This window comes from Molothrus aeneus, chromosome 19, assembly GCF_037042795.1.
Source record: "Molothrus aeneus isolate 106 chromosome 19, BPBGC_Maene_1.0, whole genome shotgun sequence".
Taxonomy (NCBI): domain Eukaryota; kingdom Metazoa; phylum Chordata; class Aves; order Passeriformes; family Icteridae; genus Molothrus; species Molothrus aeneus.
In genome coordinates, this window is record NC_089664.1 from 2,406,317 (window position 1) to 2,424,173 (window position 17,857).

At 47.5% G+C, this 17,857-nt stretch overlaps 1 protein-coding gene across 4 annotated transcripts in view; it reads left to right on the plus strand.

The window, feature by feature from the left end:
- The window catches only part of CACNA1B (calcium voltage-gated channel subunit alpha1 B), a 329,048-nt gene that overhangs the window by 244,584 nt on the left and 66,607 nt on the right, over window positions 1-17,857 (plus strand). For all 4 annotated transcript variants that reach the window (XM_066562640.1, XM_066562637.1, XM_066562638.1 and 1 more), the window contains 6 exons: window positions 511-1,335; window positions 3,533-3,759; window positions 5,474-5,594; window positions 9,151-9,280; window positions 10,509-10,568; window positions 11,286-11,392. In XM_066562640.1, coding sequence (XP_066418737.1) covers window positions 511-1,335; window positions 3,533-3,759; window positions 5,474-5,594; window positions 9,151-9,280; window positions 10,509-10,568; window positions 11,286-11,392 — 1,470 coding nt within the window. The remainder of the gene's footprint in view (window positions 1-510; window positions 1,336-3,532; window positions 3,760-5,473; window positions 5,595-9,150; window positions 9,281-10,508; window positions 10,569-11,285; window positions 11,393-17,857) is intronic.

Sequence of the window (17,857 nt, forward strand, 5' to 3'; positions counted from 1 at the left end):
CCATGAGCCAGCAGGGCAGCACAGCTGGAAAACAAGCCCTGGGGCTGGCTGGAAGGGGAAGGGGCTGATGGATCCTCAGGGACAGGTTTGATTTTCCCTGCTCTTCCTGCTGATCTAACTTCTCTTGCTCACCACTAATTTCCTCATCCAGATATTTCCAGGTGGGGAGAAAAATGCTGCTAATTTTGGGAAGCTTTGCGGGCTGTTCCAAAGCTCTGGCTGGGGTGTGTGATTTTTGTGTGCTGACGTTTTAATCCTTCAGACTGTTCCCTCTGAGGCTTCCACATTTCCGAAATGCAGAATAACTCCTTTCCAGAGGGCTGATCTCATAGTGTGTGGGCAAACTAACACGGATGATCCTGCTGGCTTTCCCTGCTTATGTTCTCTCTCCATCCCTGTTACTCCTTTGCTTTGACCCTCTAATTCCCCACCTCAGCTGAAAATTCCCTCTTTTTTTAGGCAATTGGGGCGAAGTCGGGTGCTGACTTCTCACCTTTCTCCCGCCCTTAGCAAGCAGCAGAATTCCTCCAAATCCAAGTCGGTTTGGGAGCAGAGGACGAGCCAGATCCGGATGCACAACTTCCGAGCCAGCTGCGAGGCGCTGTACAACGAGCTGGACCCCGAGGAGCGGGTCCGCTACGCCACCACCCTGCACATCCGTCCCGACATGAAAACCCACCTGGACCGGCCGCTGGTCGTGGAGCCCCGCAGCGAAGGCAGGAACAACCTCACCAAGCTGAGCCCCGTGGATGTCCAGGAGGTGGTGGAGCACCCCAAACCCACCTCTGCTGATGGGGCAGAAGCGCCAAGGAAGCACCACCGGCATCGGGAGAAGGAGAAGCTGGGAGAGCAGGAGAAGGGAGATGTGACCAAGGAGGAGAGCGGCGAAGCCGGGGCTGGCACCAAGGAGGAGCGGCACCGGCAGCACCGGAGCCGCAGCAAGGAGGTGGAAGGGGGCAGCAAGGAAGGGAAAAGCGACCGTAGCAGGGGGCAGGAAGGGGGCAAGAGGCACCACCGGCGGGGCTCGGTGGAGGAAGGGGGTGAGAAGGAGCACCGCAGGCACCGCAGCCACCGGCACTCCTCCGACCGGCCGGGCAAGGAGGGCAACGGCACCGCCAACGGCGCCCGCGGCGAGCGGCGCTCCCGGCACCGCGGAGGGTCCCGCTCTGGGAACAGGGATGGAGAGCCCGGGGCCAAGGGGGACAGCGGAGAGGAGCCCCACCGGCGGCACCGGCTCAGGAACAGGGCCCTGTCCACCTACGAGTCCGTGGAGAAGGACAGCGGGGAGAAGGATGGGGAGGCTGGCGAGAAAGAGCACCGGAATCACCAGCCCAAGTGAGTGAGCGCTGCCAGACCTTGCCTGGGTCAGTTCAGGGGTCACAAAACCCCAGATGTGTTCCAGAAAATCCCTTCTGGCCCTCCCCATGTCATTCCCTGCTGTCCCTGTGCCCGCACCAGCTCCCAACACAACCTGCAGTGTGGGAGCGTCAGGGGTAGGATGGTGGGGATGGATGGAGATGAGAGATCTCTGGAGCCAGGGCTGGAACTTGGGGTTTATTGCAAAGGGCCTGGGGGCAGGGCCCTGCTGGGAGCTGCCAGGCACAGCTCAGAGCAGGCCTGAGAGAAGAGAGGGGGAGAGAGGATGAGAGGGTGAGAGAGTAAAAGGGTAAGAGAGCGAGGTTCCCATTACAATACAATAAATCTTTTTCTGTGTTGAATATTCTAATTCTCACTAACCGGTCTAGTTAATGATCTTACAGCATTTCCATACAGCCTATAAGAATCATTCCATTACCATCCTGTGTTACATTTTAAACCCTACAAACTCCTCTTTGGGCCCTTCTGCCAAGCTGGCAGGGTCTGCTCTGCCCCTTGGGCCTGTCTGCAAGCAGAGGGTGTTGTTCCATCACAAGGGGATCACCTTCAGCTGGCCACACCATTGTTTTCCAGTTGTTCAGTCACTGAGGTATCTCAAAGCTTGCTTTCATTTCAATCTCCCTTATAGTTTCTATATTCTCAAAATCTTTTGCCAGGCAATCCTATTTATAAGGCTTTCCTGTTTCATCTTTCCCAACACTGCAGGTCTGTTTTGCCTCAGTCAGCAGTGACAGAGGCTCCCAAAGACAATTTTGGTTCATAAAACAGCTCAGGTTTAAGGCACAAAATATCCTTGCTGTAAACACCAACAGACCCTGTAGGACACCAAGTGGAGCAGAGAATTTCCCAGCTTCTGAAGGGAAATTTCCTTCCTTCTGAAGGAAGCTCCTGAGGGACAGCTATTTAAATTTCAGCCAGCCTTGCTTACAGCCCTTTGATTTTCATTTTTAATGGGGAGCCTTCAGCTGCACCACCAGTTGTTCCAGCACATGGCCTCTTCCATTAAGAGCAACGATGGCCCCCATTTGCTTTAATTCTTATGTAAGTCAAGTGAGAAAAGCAGCCCTGGTGAAGCATTTGGAGTAGTTAATAAAGAAGGATAGATTGCCTTTTCAGCTTTATTAGTCTGATGGAAAAGAAATTGCATTGGGATTCTTTAGAATAGAGTTCATGTCACCGTGGAGAGCAGTGAGTGGCACTGAGATAATAATTTTCCTGTCTAAATTATCTTCCTTTCAGCTGAATTTCCAAACACTCTGCCTGCTGTTCAGCGTGCTCATGTGCATGGGCTCACTTTCCTCCTCACTGGAGCAGAGCTGCTGCTGCTGCTGCTGCAGAGGAGAGCAGGAGCCATTTAGCTGTGATTGCCACGTTCCAAAAGGGTTCCAAAACCATTCTAAAAACTGGAAAAGAGAATCAGTACATTTAAATAAGGCCTGGGGAGATCATTAGGGAGCAGTGTGTGAGGATTCATCCAGCAGCTGCTCTGGGGAGTGGCTCATGGTCCTGGCTTGGGAGCATCATTGAAGTGACCCCAGGGATGTCCAGTCCCCTCCTAATGTTGGGATTGGGTTTTGGCTCAGGAGGTCTCAGAGAAAAAGATCCCAAATTTTGCTGTCAGAGGTTGTCCTGTATTGATGCAGGGAGCCCCCAGCCAGGGAATAATGTGCTCTGGCTCCATCATTCAGAAGGCTGAATAATTGCTTTATTAAGCTATATATATTGCATACTAAAGAGATACTTTACTGTACGAAAAGGATACTACAAAGATACTAAAAAAAACCATGACTGTCAGAGACAGCCAGGACACAGCTTTGACCCAATTGGCCAAGGAATCCAAACAGCCTTCACTGGTGTCCAATTAACAAATCACTTTGGGTAAACAATCTCCATAACACATTCCACATGTGCCAAACAACAGGAGCAGCAAGTAGAGATAAGAATTGTTTTCTCTTCTTCTCTGAGCTTCTCACGGCCTTCCCCAGGACAAATCCTGGGAGAGGGAATTATGTCTCTCTCTGTTCAGAGAAAGTGAACACCACAGCCCTGCAAAGGATTTCCATGGAGGAAACAAGCTTAGCACGAGGTGCAGCATCAGGGATATGTTCTTTGAACTTTTCCCAGGCCATATTGAACAAATCCTGCTTTTTCCTAGGGAGAACCAGTGTGAGCTGGAGGCCAGTGGCAGTGGCAGTGGCCCTGGCAGTGTCCCTGTGCACACCCTGCCCAGCACTTACCTGCAGAAGGTGCCTGAGCAGCCAGAGGATGCTGACAACCAGAAGAACGTGACCAGGATGATTCAGCCCCCCCTGGACAAAACCACCACTGTGAACATCCCTGTCACCATCACTGCCCCTCCAGGGGAAACCACTGTCATTCCAAGTGAGTGCCTTTGTCCCCTGCTTTTCCTGCTGTGGAAGTGTCCAGAAATCCAAATCTCCAAGGAGGGAGGGGGGGCTCTCCTGGGTGCTGCCATCCGTGAGAGAGGCAGCCAGGGAACTTGGTGATAGAGGAGCTGTAATTGCCACACAGGGTGCAGGAACTCAGCAAGGGTTCCTGTGGCTCTGGAAAACACCTGAGATTCCCTGGAGATGGCTCACCCAGGCCACACCCTGTGTGTAAGGGACAGGTGAGGGAGCAGGGAGAGCCACCTCCATGTGTGACCCTGCTGCTGGGTCCTGTGACATTCCAGAGCTTTTTACAATGCTCTGCATCACACCTGGAGCAGATCCACCCTCCCTGTCCTTCTCCAGAGCTCTCTGCCTTGGGTCTGTCAGCACAGATTTACAGATGGTCCCAAGATCCTTGTGCCCAGCCACCACCAGGCTGTTCCCACCACCTTGGTGCTGATCCCTGGCAGGGTGGGAGCAGCCTGGAGAAGTCTGGAGAGCTCAGGAGAATCCCAGAGGGAAATCCAAGAGGTCCACATTAAACTTCAGGCTGTCAGGACTCTGCTTTCCAAGAGGCACAGCCAAGATCTGGCAGGGTCTCTGTGGTTTTTCACTCTGTTGTCAGCCACAATATTTATCTTTTATTTTTTTATTATTTTTCCTTCTTCTTTCTCCTTTTTTCCCCCTCTTCAGTGGTAATTTTCCTATATTGCAATGCTGCATTCCTGTCAATCACAATTTATCAGCCTCTCCCTTTCTTGGCCATTTCCTCTGGATCTGACTGGAGATCCAATAAGCAGTTTATTGAACATGTCACTCAAACACAAAGAAATGTCATTTTCTTGCAAAATAAAATAAAAAGTAATAACAGCCCTGCACTGAATGCATTCCAAAGGGTGGGATTGTTGGACTTTAGGTCCTGGGAATTAATGGAAGAGCCTTTATACATGTCTAAGAAGAGAATTTGCAGCATGAAATGTTACCCAGCTCAGAGATGGGAAATTATCTTCAGTAAACTATCCCATGAACCCCCTGCAAGTGAAGTCAGGGTGAGAACTGGAGAATTTCCAACCTTTGGGAGGGAGGTTGGGAACAATTTCAGAGAAGGAGATCCCAAAACCTGCTGCAGGATGGAGCTGCTCACCTTTGCACGTGGGGAACTTTGACCAAACCAAGGTGCACGATGCAGGCACAGCTCTGGGGGCTCCAAGAAGTCCTTTCCACGTTTCTTTTCCTATTTCTGGGAAGTTCAGCAGTCTCAGCCTCCAGATTATTAAACCTCATCCATGAATCTGCTCTTTTTATATGTTCCAAAGCCACTTGTGCTCCTGCTCCATGGGAGAAAACACCGAATTATGAGGCTGGTCAGACTTCCTTTTGATTTTCATTCAAGGATCCCGAGCTGATCCCTCTCCCTGAGAATTTGTGCTCCTTGGGATGGGTTTTCCAGCCTCAGTTTGGCAGCTCTGGGATAAATCAGCTCATGGTTTCATTTCCTGGCTGTTCTGCTGGGTGGCTCAGCAGCAGTGGAGGGGCAGGGGGTGATAACGATCCGATGATTGTTCATCCCATTTAATCAGCACTTCCCAAGGCTGTTTGCTCTCCCAGCTGCTCTGCTGCCATTTCCAGCTGTTCCAGGCAGCAGGAAGGCTGCAGATCCATTTTTAACCCTCTCCTTTGTGTTCTCCCTGAATTCCCATTTCCAGTGAACAATGTGGAGTTTGAAAGCAAAACAGAGGAGAAGAAAGACGTCGATGACCTGACCAAAAATGGGCCTAAACCAATCCTGCCTTACAGCTCCATGTTCATCCTCAGCCCCACAAACCCGTAAGTTCCTTTAACACCAATCATGGGCTCCAGGTGCCTCAAAGCAATAACATGAGTGGGATTTTCATATCTGAAAACACATTGGGACATGAAATAAAAGCCCATTTCTGTGGGTCAGATGCTGTTGTTCTGTTCGTTTTCCTGGAAGGATAAATTATCAGGATAGGGAAAAGAAAATGCTTTGGGCAGACCCTGCTGATTTAGATCCCAAAAAGTGGGAGCACAGGTACTGTTGGGAAAAGATTTTATCAGGAATAACAGGTTGAGGGATATTCCCTAACTGTTGGGAAAAGAACTTATCAGGAATAACAGGTTGAGGGATATTCCCTCACTGTTGGGAAAAGAACTTATCAGGAATAACAGGTTGAGGACTATTTGGATACCAGCAAATTCCTGCAGGTTCCTCAGCTGGAATTCCTGTTCTTTCTATAAAGTGGCTTTGCATCACTGCAAACTTTGAACTTCTGGGAAAACCTGGATGTTTTTTATTTGTCAAGGCTGGGAATGGGATCTGCTGGGTTTGGGGAATTTCTTCTCCTTCAGGCAGTGCTGCCTCCTGGGGAGTTTTGGACTCCAAGCCTGGGAATTCTGAATCTGTTCCTCTGCAGGGCTGTGGGACAATGAGGAGAGGGTTTGGAATTATTATGGCATGAAGGGCTGTAAGTCAGTTTGAGCATTTTAAGGGAGGGTGTTTGGGACTTCTGGAGATCCCCTCAGAGCAGAGGTTTCTCTCTGGCTCAGGTAAACTTGTACTTGGAATTTCTCTGTGCCCAGATGCCAAAGGGGAGCTCAGGCCCTTCTTTGGCAGCTGGATTTAAGAGGAGGATGAGTTCTCCTCCTGCTGCTGGGGGCTGTGACATCCTGTGCAGTCCTGGAACAAAACACGCTCTGAGTTCTCAGACTGGACATCCAAAAAGCCCCTCTGGTACCCCTGGACCCTGGGCAGGCTGAACAGCATCCCAGAATCTCCTGACTGAGCTGGGAGAGATCCACCAGGATCATTGATCCGGCTCCTGGCCCTGCACAGACACCCCAACAATCCCATCCTGGCCATCCCAGATTGTCCAAACGCTCCTGGAGCTCTGGCAGCCCTGGGACCATCACCTGGGGAGCCAAATTGGGATTATGGAGTTTGGCCTCTGTCTGGATGGATAAGGAAATGGTATTTCCCTAATATTTGGTCCTTCTGCTGTGAAGTGACCCCCAAAAATGAGCTGGGAAAGAGGTGCCAAGGCAGCAGGGCTGGCTGGGGAGAGAGAGGTGCTGGGCCCAGGGCTCTGAGCTGAGGGCTGGGCTGGGCAGGCAGAGAAGCAGCAAAATTTCCTTCTTTCCTGTGGCTGCTTCTTTTCTCTCCCATCATCCCAGTTAGGACCTTCTGAGCCTCAGAGTCCAGGATCTGAAGGTTCTTTCAGTTGCTTTGTTGTTTCAGCTTCCTCCAGCTTTCACTTCCCCCCAGAAAACAAAAACAACCAAACAACTGTGCTGAAAGGCCATTGGAAAAATAAAGTTCATTGGCAGAAAAAATGTGTTACAAGCAAGCCAAGGGGGAATACCACGACAAAGCCCAAACTCCAGGAATGTCAGCAGCTTGTTTGTCCTCTGGGCAAGGTGCAGAGCCAGCTGCAACCCCCCAGGGCTTCTGGCTGCTGGGACCAGAGCTGAGAGCTCTTTCTGGGGTCAGAAGCTTTTCCCCACTCCAGTGCTGCCACCTCCCTTCCAAACCCTGCTGGGATCCACGACCCAGGTGCTGCCAGAGGGGAAAACAGCTCAGGGAAGCAGAAATAAATTCCTTTTCCCCAAGTGGCACCACCCTCTTAGAGCACACAGGGCTGTGAAGTGATTTCTCAAGCCCCACTGGCAGTTCACAAATGCTCCCACATCTCACTGCTGGTTATGAACAGTGAGGGGCTAAAAATAGGGGCTTGTTATTGCTTTGATGAATTGAGTTTGATGCAGGAATTATGGCTACAAATGGTATTGGAAATGTTGCCTTTCACTTCTGTGGCTTCTTGGGGCATGGAGATGATCATCTTCCCCTGGCAGATTGAAAACTACAGTTAAAGGGTCCACAAAAGCACTTTTCTCCAGGTGATGTGATATTTTCTATCACATTTGCTTCCCTGGTATTTGGAACTCTTGTCCACTCGGAATCCATTAGCAAGCCAAAGAAAAGGAGTCTGTAAGTAGATGTGAAAAATAGACTTTAATTCTCACTGCTCAGATATTTGCTTAGAGAAAATGGGATAGAGGGGCTGAAATACATTCTCAGATAACAAAGTTGTTGGCAAGTTAAATCTATAATTTGATTCTCGGGCTAAGTCCTTTATTCAGCTGACAAATATAGTGCAAATGCAGAGCTCTGTGTGCAATTAAGGATTTGGGAATTGTGGTCAGAAGGAATTATTAGCTGCAATTTGTGAAGACTTTTGGATTGCTTAGAAATAGGAGCATTTACCATTTTCCTCGGACACAATTTGTGAATAAAAAGATTAGGTGGAAGTAATCAAATCTATTCCTGTAAAGTATTTGTGCTGTAAAGTGAGAGTTGGAGTAAAGTGCAGGCAGAGAGAAATTGGTGGGAGGAACACTCAGAGCCACAAAGGCAGATTCAGCTGAGTGTCAACATTTTAAAGGGATTAGTTGACACTAAAAGGATTTCAAACCTTGTTTTGAGCTCACAGGGCGTTAACCTGGCAGTTCAGAGGGAGAAGGACGGGGGAGTGCCATAAACATAATTTGCAGAATTGAGTGTGGATGCTTGAAAGCTCTCAGTGCTCTTTTGACAGATGGGTAGAGAGATAAATAGATAGAGAAATAACTAGATAGGGAGATAAATAGATAAAGAGATAAGGAGATGAATGGATGTTGCTGCCTTGCAGAGGGAGCAGAGATCAGTGCAAAGACATTGAACTCCCTTGTTTATCTCTCACCACAGATCTGCTGCAAACTGGAATTTCAAGCCTGTTTTTTAATTTCCTTCCCATTGTTAGGAAAATTAATCCACAAACACCAGAGCTTTATGTCCGAAAAGGAGACAGAGGAGTCCTTTTACTTTATTCCAATAAAGGGAGAGGCCATGGGGCATCCCCTGGGGTCTCTCCAGTCTTTGGAGGATGCCCCCTCCTTTTTATCCCAATTTCCCAGCCACATTTCCCTTCTCTCTTTCCCCATTGGCTGAGGTACTTGAGAGGTTCAGACTTCCCAAAACACCTGATACCAGAGATTTCCCTCTAATGTATAACCCTCCCTTTGAATTTTTAATTCTTACGGAATTCAGGGGTTTTTCTTCCCCATTGTTTCTTTCATCTCTCAATGTCTAATTTCATTTATCAGCAAACCTAAAGTTTATTTGTAAAAGCAAATATCTTTTTCCATTCATCAATCAATGGAATTCCCATTGTTTCTTTTATCTCCCAGTAGACCCACAGCTGGTTTGGAAAGACAAATCCACCATTCCTCTCCCCATTATCACAGCAGGAATCCCAGAGGTGCTGCCCCTGCTGGGTTTGTGCATTGTCCCCTCTCTGTGACCCCTGGTGTGCTCCTGTCCCTGCAGGATCCGCCGCCTGTTCCACTACATCGTCAACCTGCGCTACTTCGAGATGGTGATCCTGATCGTCATCGCCCTCAGCAGCATCGCCCTGGCTGCAGAGGACCCTGTGCAGGCCGAGTCTCCCAGGAATGATGTGAGTGCCCCCCAAAATTCACAGAATCCAGGTGCTTTTCTCCTCCCAAAATTCCCGGAATCCAGGTGCTTTTCTCCTCAAGGAATTCAGGTGCTTTTCTCCTCCCAAAATTCCCAGCATTCAGGTGCTTTTTCTCCTCCCAAAATTCCCGGAATCCAGGTGCTTTTCTCCTCCCCAAATGCCCAGAATTTAGGTGCTGTTCTCCTCCCAGAATCCAGGTGCTTTTCTCCTCCCCAAATGCCCAGAGTTCAGGTGCTTTTCTCCTCCCAAAATGCCCAGAATCCAGGTGCTTTTCTCCTCTCAAGGTGCCCAGAATCCAGGTGCTGTTCTCCTCCCAAAATTCCCAGAAATCGGATACTGTTCTCCTCTCAGAATTCAGGTGCTTCTCTCCTCCAAAATTCCCAGCATTCAGGTACTTTTTCTCCTCCCAAAATGCCCGGAATCCAGGTGCTTTTTCTCCTCCCAAAATTGCCAGAATCCAGGTGCTTTCCTCCTCCCAAAATGCCCAGAATCCAGGTGCTTCTCTCCTCCAAAATTCCCAGAATTCAGGTACTTCTCTCCTCCCAAAATTCCCAGCATTCAGGTACTTTTTCTCCTCCCAAAATGTCCAGAATCCAGGTGCTTTCCTCCTCCCAAAATTCCCAGAATTCAGGTGCTTTTCTCCTCCCAGCTCACAGCTTTTCCCATCTCTGCAGGTGCTAGCCATGCAGAATTAGAGCTGCCTTTGGGGACACACTCCAGTTATCTTTGTTTCACTGTCAAAATTCTCAAATTCCTGTCCATTTCTGCTGCTTCAGCCACATCTGAGCATGAGAACTTGGAAATCAGGGCTTGTGTGGCTGATGTGTGGCTGGCACCCCATTCCACACTGGGAAAGGCTGGATCCTAAGGACCTTGAACATCCTTAGGAAAGGATCTTAAGGACCTTGAACATCCTTAGGAAAAGATATTCAAACATTTCATTTGGAAATACCCCTTTTGCCTTGGTAAACCTGCCAGAAATGCAGGTGCACTGTAGCCAGCCTTGGGTGCAGTATGGCAAGGTCTGGGAAAATGCTGCTTTAAATCAGATTATTCAGGTTTGTGCCTAAATTATCTGCAACCCTCCCACCTGATGATTTTTGTCTATCAGACAGACCATTGTTGGATTAGATATTTTACTCCTTGCTCATGTGCAGGTTGTTTCAGTTGTGGCCTTCCCTAACACACATTTTCCCTTCCCACTTAGGCTCTGAAATACCTGGATTATATATTTACAGGAGTCTTCACCTTTGAGATGGTGATCAAGGTAAGAACTTCTCCAAGCAGGAAGATTCACCTCCTCTTTCAGATTTATTTGTGAGAAGCTGGAGCAGGACAGAAGTGGGGAGGATGGAGAGCTTGAAGTTGGGAACAGCTCTCACAGTCAGATGCAGCAGCTCTCCTGGCTGCAATCTCACATTTTATGGAGGAAAATCAAGATATCTTGAGGATAAGAACTGGGAAGAACCAGGAGCTGACAGACCTTGATGAGACACTCCTGATTCTTCCCTTTGGAAGGAATATTAATAACAACTGATTCTTGGTTTGTCATGTTTCAAAAAGCTGAGAATTTATCTTTTTGCTCAGTAGGGTGACAGGTTTTGCCAGGACTGTGGGCAGTAACTTCCCAGAGAGCACAATTCCATAAAACCAGGGTTCAGTGCTGGGGTAAGGCAAGAGTTGGGTTTTCCTGTCAGAGCAAGATGCAAAAGAGATGCAGAACAAAACCAGGATTAATGCATGTGTGTGGAAAAAATCCTGGGGAGCAGTGAGAGCTCTCATTTCTACAGCTTTTGGTTGTGGTTTGTTAATTTGAGCTTCATTTTTGGGAGAGTTCTCCTGCCTGTTACAGAGGAGCAGCTTGGCTGAGTATCTCAGCAATTTGTGAAGGGTGCTTTGATCCAGAACCTTCTGCTGCCCCTTGGCAGGGTGGATTTGGGCCATGTTTTATTAAAGCTCTTCCTTTGCTGGGTTTTCTCTGCAGATGATTGACTTGGGGCTGCTGCTCCACCCTGGCTCCTACTTCCGTGACCTGTGGAACATCCTGGACTTCATTGTGGTCAGTGGGGCCCTGGTGGCTTTTGCCTTCTCGTAAGTTCATTTTCCTCCAAATTCCCAAGTTCCAGGGATAAGTGACAGAGGGGGCAGGAGCTGGCACAGGGACAGTGGCTGTGTGATGTTTGTGGCTCCATTTCTCAGTGAAATGTTCAGTTCCTGCTCTTTTTGGGTGGGAAGAAAAGAATAAACCCAGCTAAATTTGTGTTGTGGAATCTGGAGAAAATCCTCCCAGCTTCAGCCTGAGTCCATTCACTGCTCATTCAAACACCAAGCCAAGATTTTTGTGACTCTTTGGCCAGTTCTTTTCAGGAACTCACTGTAACACTTTGTGGCAGTCCAGTGTCTCCAGTCAGTGATTGTGAGAATCTTGAAGTGTTTTGAGAAAACAGTTTAAGAAATCAGCTGATAACTCTGGGAACTCTTGGCAAACCCTTTTTTCCAGAGTTGTGGATATTTATTCTGGCTCACAAACCTTTGCTATTTCTCTCCTTTTCTCTCTCCTCTCTCTGTACTTCCACTGAGTTTCACTCCCTCCCTCAAACCCAGCTCTGTATTTTTGCCTTTAAATAACACCCCACGTTCTTCTTTCATATCATGGAGGATTTTGAGCAACAAACACAGAGAAATAACTCTTTAAAAATTAAGATTACCTTCTCATCCAAGCCTTTTTCCTTGGAAACAACCAGAGGAAGAGCAATGCAGCTCCTTCCATCCTTCAGGAGCCGAGCTGGAGAATGGGAGGAAATTTTCCACTCGGATTGTTGTTTGCAAATCCTTTGCTGAGAAACAATGGGAGAGACCTGGAAGCAGGCAGCGGGACTTGACCAGTTTAATCTTCTGCTAAATTAGCCCCGAGCAATTAGGGGAACGTTCAGCAGCCCCGCACTGCCCGGTTTGTGACACGATGATTAGAGGAGAGGAAATTGTTTCACTTGCTAAAGAGAATTAGCAGCTAATGAGAAAAGCATCCACCTTTGTCAGGGAGCCACGGAGCGTGCCTGGGCTGCTTTAGACTGGCAGAAATTTTTAAAGCAGAGCCAAATCCCTCCTCCTCTCTCAGCTCTGCACAAAATAATGCACAAAACCTCAGCAAGTTTTTGTTTTCTGAGCTGTCACAATTGCTGTCGCATCCAGGCTGTGAGATTTGTGGTTTAGATCTGCTTTTCTTCAGTGCAAATACAAATAAACACAAATACAAATAAACCCTCTAAGTTAAATTGACCAAAAAATGGATGCACAGGATTGATATTTTAGGTGTGATTTTTGGGGATATTGAAAGCTGGGCTGTGCCTGATCCTTCACCAAATTAGTCAGGTCTTAGAGAAAATCATATCCAACATAATGTTTTCAAAGGGGTGCTGCCCTCCTCTCTTTAAACATTTTGTCCCTCATTAAAATCTGATTTTTGGAGGAGCTGACTGCTCTGTCCTAAGCAAAATTATCTTGGTGAATGTCCTGCTCACCTAAAATTTAATATCCAAAACCAAGCTGCTTTTTAAGCTTGACTGGACATGTGTGGGGTTTTATTTCCCTGCACATGAAATATATCTGTGGAACATCTTTCAGAACTAGACTGACTTAAGCCAGACCGAGTTAATAAAAAATTTAACTTTAAAAAGCTATGTAGCAACATTAGAATTTAACAAAGCTCCTCTGAGTTGAAGAGAGGTCGAGAAGTAAAATAATCACATAAAACAGCACAACCCAGAGTCTGGGGTTCCATGAGAATTTCCCTTTTCCATCAGGAATTCCAACTTCAAGGCTGATGGGAGAAGGGGCATTTTGGGAGCAGCTCCCTGTGCTGTGAGAGCAAACCTCAGGCTCTGCCTTTAAAACACCTTCTCTTTGAACACCATCTTCTTTGGAGGGAGATTTTCCTTGCTTGAGTTATGGATTAAAATGAATAATTTTTAATCTTTCCGAGGCTTTTCATGCTCAGGTTTTCTTCTGTTGCTGATGTTGGGCCATGAATATCTAACAGCACCTCATCAGCCTCCAAATAAATTACTTCTACATCCCCTGCCTGTGCTTTATAATAGGTGCCCCAAGCTGCTTTTATTTTCCACTGTGAGTGAGTCTTGAGCAGGGTTTTACAGCCAGGGACTGCATAAACCCTGCCTAGTTACTGTCTCCCAGATTAAAGTCAGACAAGCTTATTTGTGAGACTCGGGAAAATTTGAATTTCTTCTGTGATTTTTCCGCTTTCTGTAAGCCCTGCTCCTCATCCCTTTTCCAGTAGGCAACGTCCAATCCAGGGAATGCCTGCAGCCTCCCTGCTGCAGCCCAAAAGCTGGAAAATCAGTCATTCCTAGGAAATGACTTTTGCCTGTTCCAGTTCTGAGTCCTGACAGGGTAGAGGGCCAGGGTTTAGGCCCAGCTCCTGGTTTGGTTAAACCAGATGGACACACAGAGCCAGCTGAATGTTGATAATCCCAAAAAGGAGCTCCTGGAGTCTCTTTGTTGTTCAATCAGTTGGGTTTTTCCAGCAAATCCTGTCACCCTCCTCAGTGTCACTAAAAAGGGGATTTAATGTGGCTGTCACCACTTTGTTTGCAAAACCCACAACTGTCATGTGCAGGGTGGGATTTAATTCATGTTTTTGGCCTCTTGCTGTCCACTGAATGTGATGTGAACTAACTTCTCACTGAATTAACCCATCCCTAAAAACCTGGGAATAACAGAGCTCCCTGGAACTCTCCCATCTGCAATATTGCAGCAGCCTGTGTTAATTTAAGCATTTGAGATGGTATCAGTCACTGGTACAAGACTGATAAAATCCAGCTCTCAAAGCAGCTGTGGGTTTTCTTTCTGCCTGCAGCTCTTTACAAGCAGCTCTGTGGTTAGAAAAATAAAAAATCAATTTCAAACAACACCCCCAGAGTGATGCTGGAAACAACAGTATGATGCTGATAATAATAAACTAATGTTTTCCATTCAGCAAAGCATTTCAAAGAGAAATCCCTTTCTTTTTCTGGAGATAAACATGCCACAAACACCCAGACACATTTGAGTCCTTAGGGAAATGGAAGCAAACAAAAAACTCTCTCAGCCCCAGGTGCAGAATGTACTTGGGAGGAACAGCTGAGGGAGAGAAGGAAAGATTTGGCCTGGAAAAAATTGGAACAGAAATGCCCAGAATTTTGGGATGCTTTTGGAAAAAAACCAAATAATTGAGGTTTTCACTCCCAAAGTGGGAGACAAGAGATGTGGAGGTGTTTTTCCCAGTGGAAGGGCTGATCCAGCAGGGAATGTTTTATTGTATTTGCAGGGACAGGGAGGAATGATGAATTTGACTCCATGTTCTCACAAGGCTATTTGATTATTTTATGATACTATATTATATTAAAGAATACTATACTATACTAAAGAATACAGAAAGGATACAGACAGAATGCTAAAAAGATAACAATGAAAACTCCTGACTCTCTCCAAAGCCCTGACACAGCTTGGCCCTGATTGGCCCAAGAGTGAAAACAACTCCCAGCAGAATGCAATGGAACAATCACCTGTGGGTGAACAATCTCTAAACACATTCCACATGAGCACAACACAGGAGAAGCCAATGAGATCAGAATTGTTTTCCTTTTCTCTGAGGCTTCTCAGCTTCCCAGGAGAAGAATCCTGGGCAAAGGGATTTTTCCAGAGAATGTGAATGTGACAAATGTGGGGTTTCTGTGCAGAGCCCTCCCTTCCCACTGGTTTATCCTGTGGGCTTGGTGGGAGTGGGCCAGGGGCTGGGGGATCTCTCTGATGTTTCTGTTTGTCATTGACTCTGCTCTTTCTTTGTCTTCTCCTCGCTGGAATCTCTCTCTAGGAGTTTCATGGGGTAATATGTTCTTCCTGTCTCTTGCTGCTCTGTTTTGCCTGTCCAACCTGTGTCCACACACTTTGCCACTGTGGAGACAACCCAGCCATGTTCCACCCATCCCATCGACTCCTCTGTCCCTTTACTGCTCATTATCCAGTGAAATGTATTATTTTAACTCATCCATCCTGATTTTCCTTCAGCAGAGATAGGAACAGATTAGAAATCCAAGACAGAGAGTCAAAACAAAACCCACATGGAGATATCTCTGTACCAAAAAGATTTGATGGGCTGACTCAGTGGGCACTGAGGGGTGAGGTACAATTAATGAAAATCTTAATAACCAGGTTTAAAGAAGAATTTTGAGTCTCTTTGAGGGGATTTCACCTCCAAACAGCCAAGCTGGAAGCTCCAGGGCCGATTTAGTGCAGTGTGGGTGCTGTGACCCAGCTGGGATCCAGGCTCTGATATTAGGGAAAGTCTCTGCCATGAAAACAGAGCTCAGGGAGTTTTTTGCAGGGCTGATTTGTGAAGAAGGAGGTTCCAAAAATTGTATTTAACCCAGTGCAAGTGGCAGTTTTGCTGTCAGTGCAGAGCTGTGTCCTCTGTCCCCACATTCCAGGAGCCCCAGGGGATCCTCCACAGCGAGGAGAAGGATGCCAAGAAAAGCCTTTGATGGGGTCCAGGAAATTTGGCACTTGGTTCTTTCTTCTCTCGAGGAAAGCAGAGGATTTAGGGCAGAAAGAGGGTGGCTTTGTGCTTGGATAGGGTGGGGTGACCTCATTTACTCTTCCAGGGAAGAATTTACTCTGCCAGGAGGATTCCAGGCAATCACAGAAGGCAGAGGCTCCACCTCACCCTGAATTTTTGATGCCCTGACTCTGAGGGGTCCATGTCACCTGAAATCAGAGATGCTGGCAGCAGCAACAGGAACAAGCAGCTTCCATTTGAAAGAGCCACTGAATTTTTAAAGGCTCTTTTATTTATTAAAGGGAGAAAAGGTGCTGCAAAGCTCTTTTAAAAAAATCTTAACATTTTAAATAAACATGCAGCAAACTGACACAGAAAACAACAACAAAACATCACTGGCCTAATGCACCCAAAAATGATCTAATGCAATTTTTTTGGTATTCTCTTTTTTTTTCCTTTTTTTTTCTTTTTTTGCTGTCTGCCTTTATCCTATGCTCCTCTTTAGCTCTTATTCAAGATTCAGCTGTCCTGAATGTTGCAGTTGTTATTCTGCAGTCAATTAAAACCTCGTCCTTCCATGGCAATTTATTTTTGTTGCGAGGAATATTCAGGTCAGATGTGTGCTTGGATACACCTTTTGACTGAGTCCCAGCTCCATCTGGACCTTTTATTTTCTGGGACATCTGGCTTTGTATGAAAGCAGGGAAAAAAACCCCAATATTGGCAGAGAGGGTTTTAAAAACACCCAAACCCAACCCTGAGGGTTTTATTTGACAGAAGAGTTGCAGAGGATCCTTTTAATTAAAATGCAATTTGCATCACTCTGGGTCAGAGCACCAGGAAAAGCTTTTCCTATAGCAGGGACCTTACTGTGACAAGAAATGGGATTTTTTTTTTTCCTCAGGATTCTCTATATGGCTCAGAGCATAAATCCCATTAAGATTTAATTGGCTCACGCTCTTTATTTGCTTAAGTGCCTGAATGGAAAAAAATCAGTCAGCCCTTCTTAGTGTCCTCTGCTGAGGCAGAAGGAATTCTGTGTGACTGGAGCTCTCTGCCCTCCACCTCTGAGCTCACTCATCCGTGCCTCTCCCATTCCAGGGAAAAGCAGGAGCCAGGGTTTGCTCTGCCCCATGTCTCTTTAACCTTCCTGGAAATATTAAACCCACAGAAATTCTTGCTTCAGGTGTAGAGCCTGCCCTGGGAGAGCAGAGCAGGGAAATGTCTCTGTTCAGGTTTGCACGAGGCCTCATTAGTGCAGTTGTTAATTGGCACAATAGCAGCGTGGTAATTGGGGTCTCCTGGGGTCAGGAAAAAGCAACACCTGGGAATGTTCTGGGGTTCTGAGTGAGCCCAGGAGAGCAGAGCTGAGCTTTGCAGTGTGGGCGCTGTGACCCAGCTGGGATCCAAGCTCTGGTATTGGGGAAAGTCTCTGCCATGAGAACAGAGCTCAAGGAGCTTTTTGCAAGAGTGATTTGTGGAGAAGGAAGTTCCAAACATTGCATTTAACCCTGTGCAAGTGGCAGCTTTGCTGTTAGGGCAGGGGCAGGGTGGGAGGCAGAGCTGTGTCCTCTGTCCCCACATTCCAGAAGCTCCAGGGGGATTCTCTACAGTGAGGAGAAGGATGCCAAGAAAAGCCTTTGATTGGGTCCAGGAAATTTGGCACTTGGTTCTTTCTTCTCTCGAGGAAAGCAGAGGTTTCTCTTCTCTCTAGGAAAGCTGGAGGTGCTGATGGGCCCAGCAGAAGTGTGGCTGTGCCTGGTGGGGATGGAGCAGAGCTCTGGGTCGCTGTCCCCATGTCCCACCCCTTCCCTTCCTGCTGCCCCAAGATGCCACCTGGCCCTAAAGGGTCTCCCCTTCACTCCTCCCTCAGCCCTGCCCTCCTCAGCTCCCACCTCCCCTGGCTGTCCCCAGGAGCAGGGCAGGATTGGCCTGGCCTGGCAGAGGGGACAGCCCAGGGCATGGGGTGGGATCTGGGGACAGGTGGGATCTGCTGGGGCATC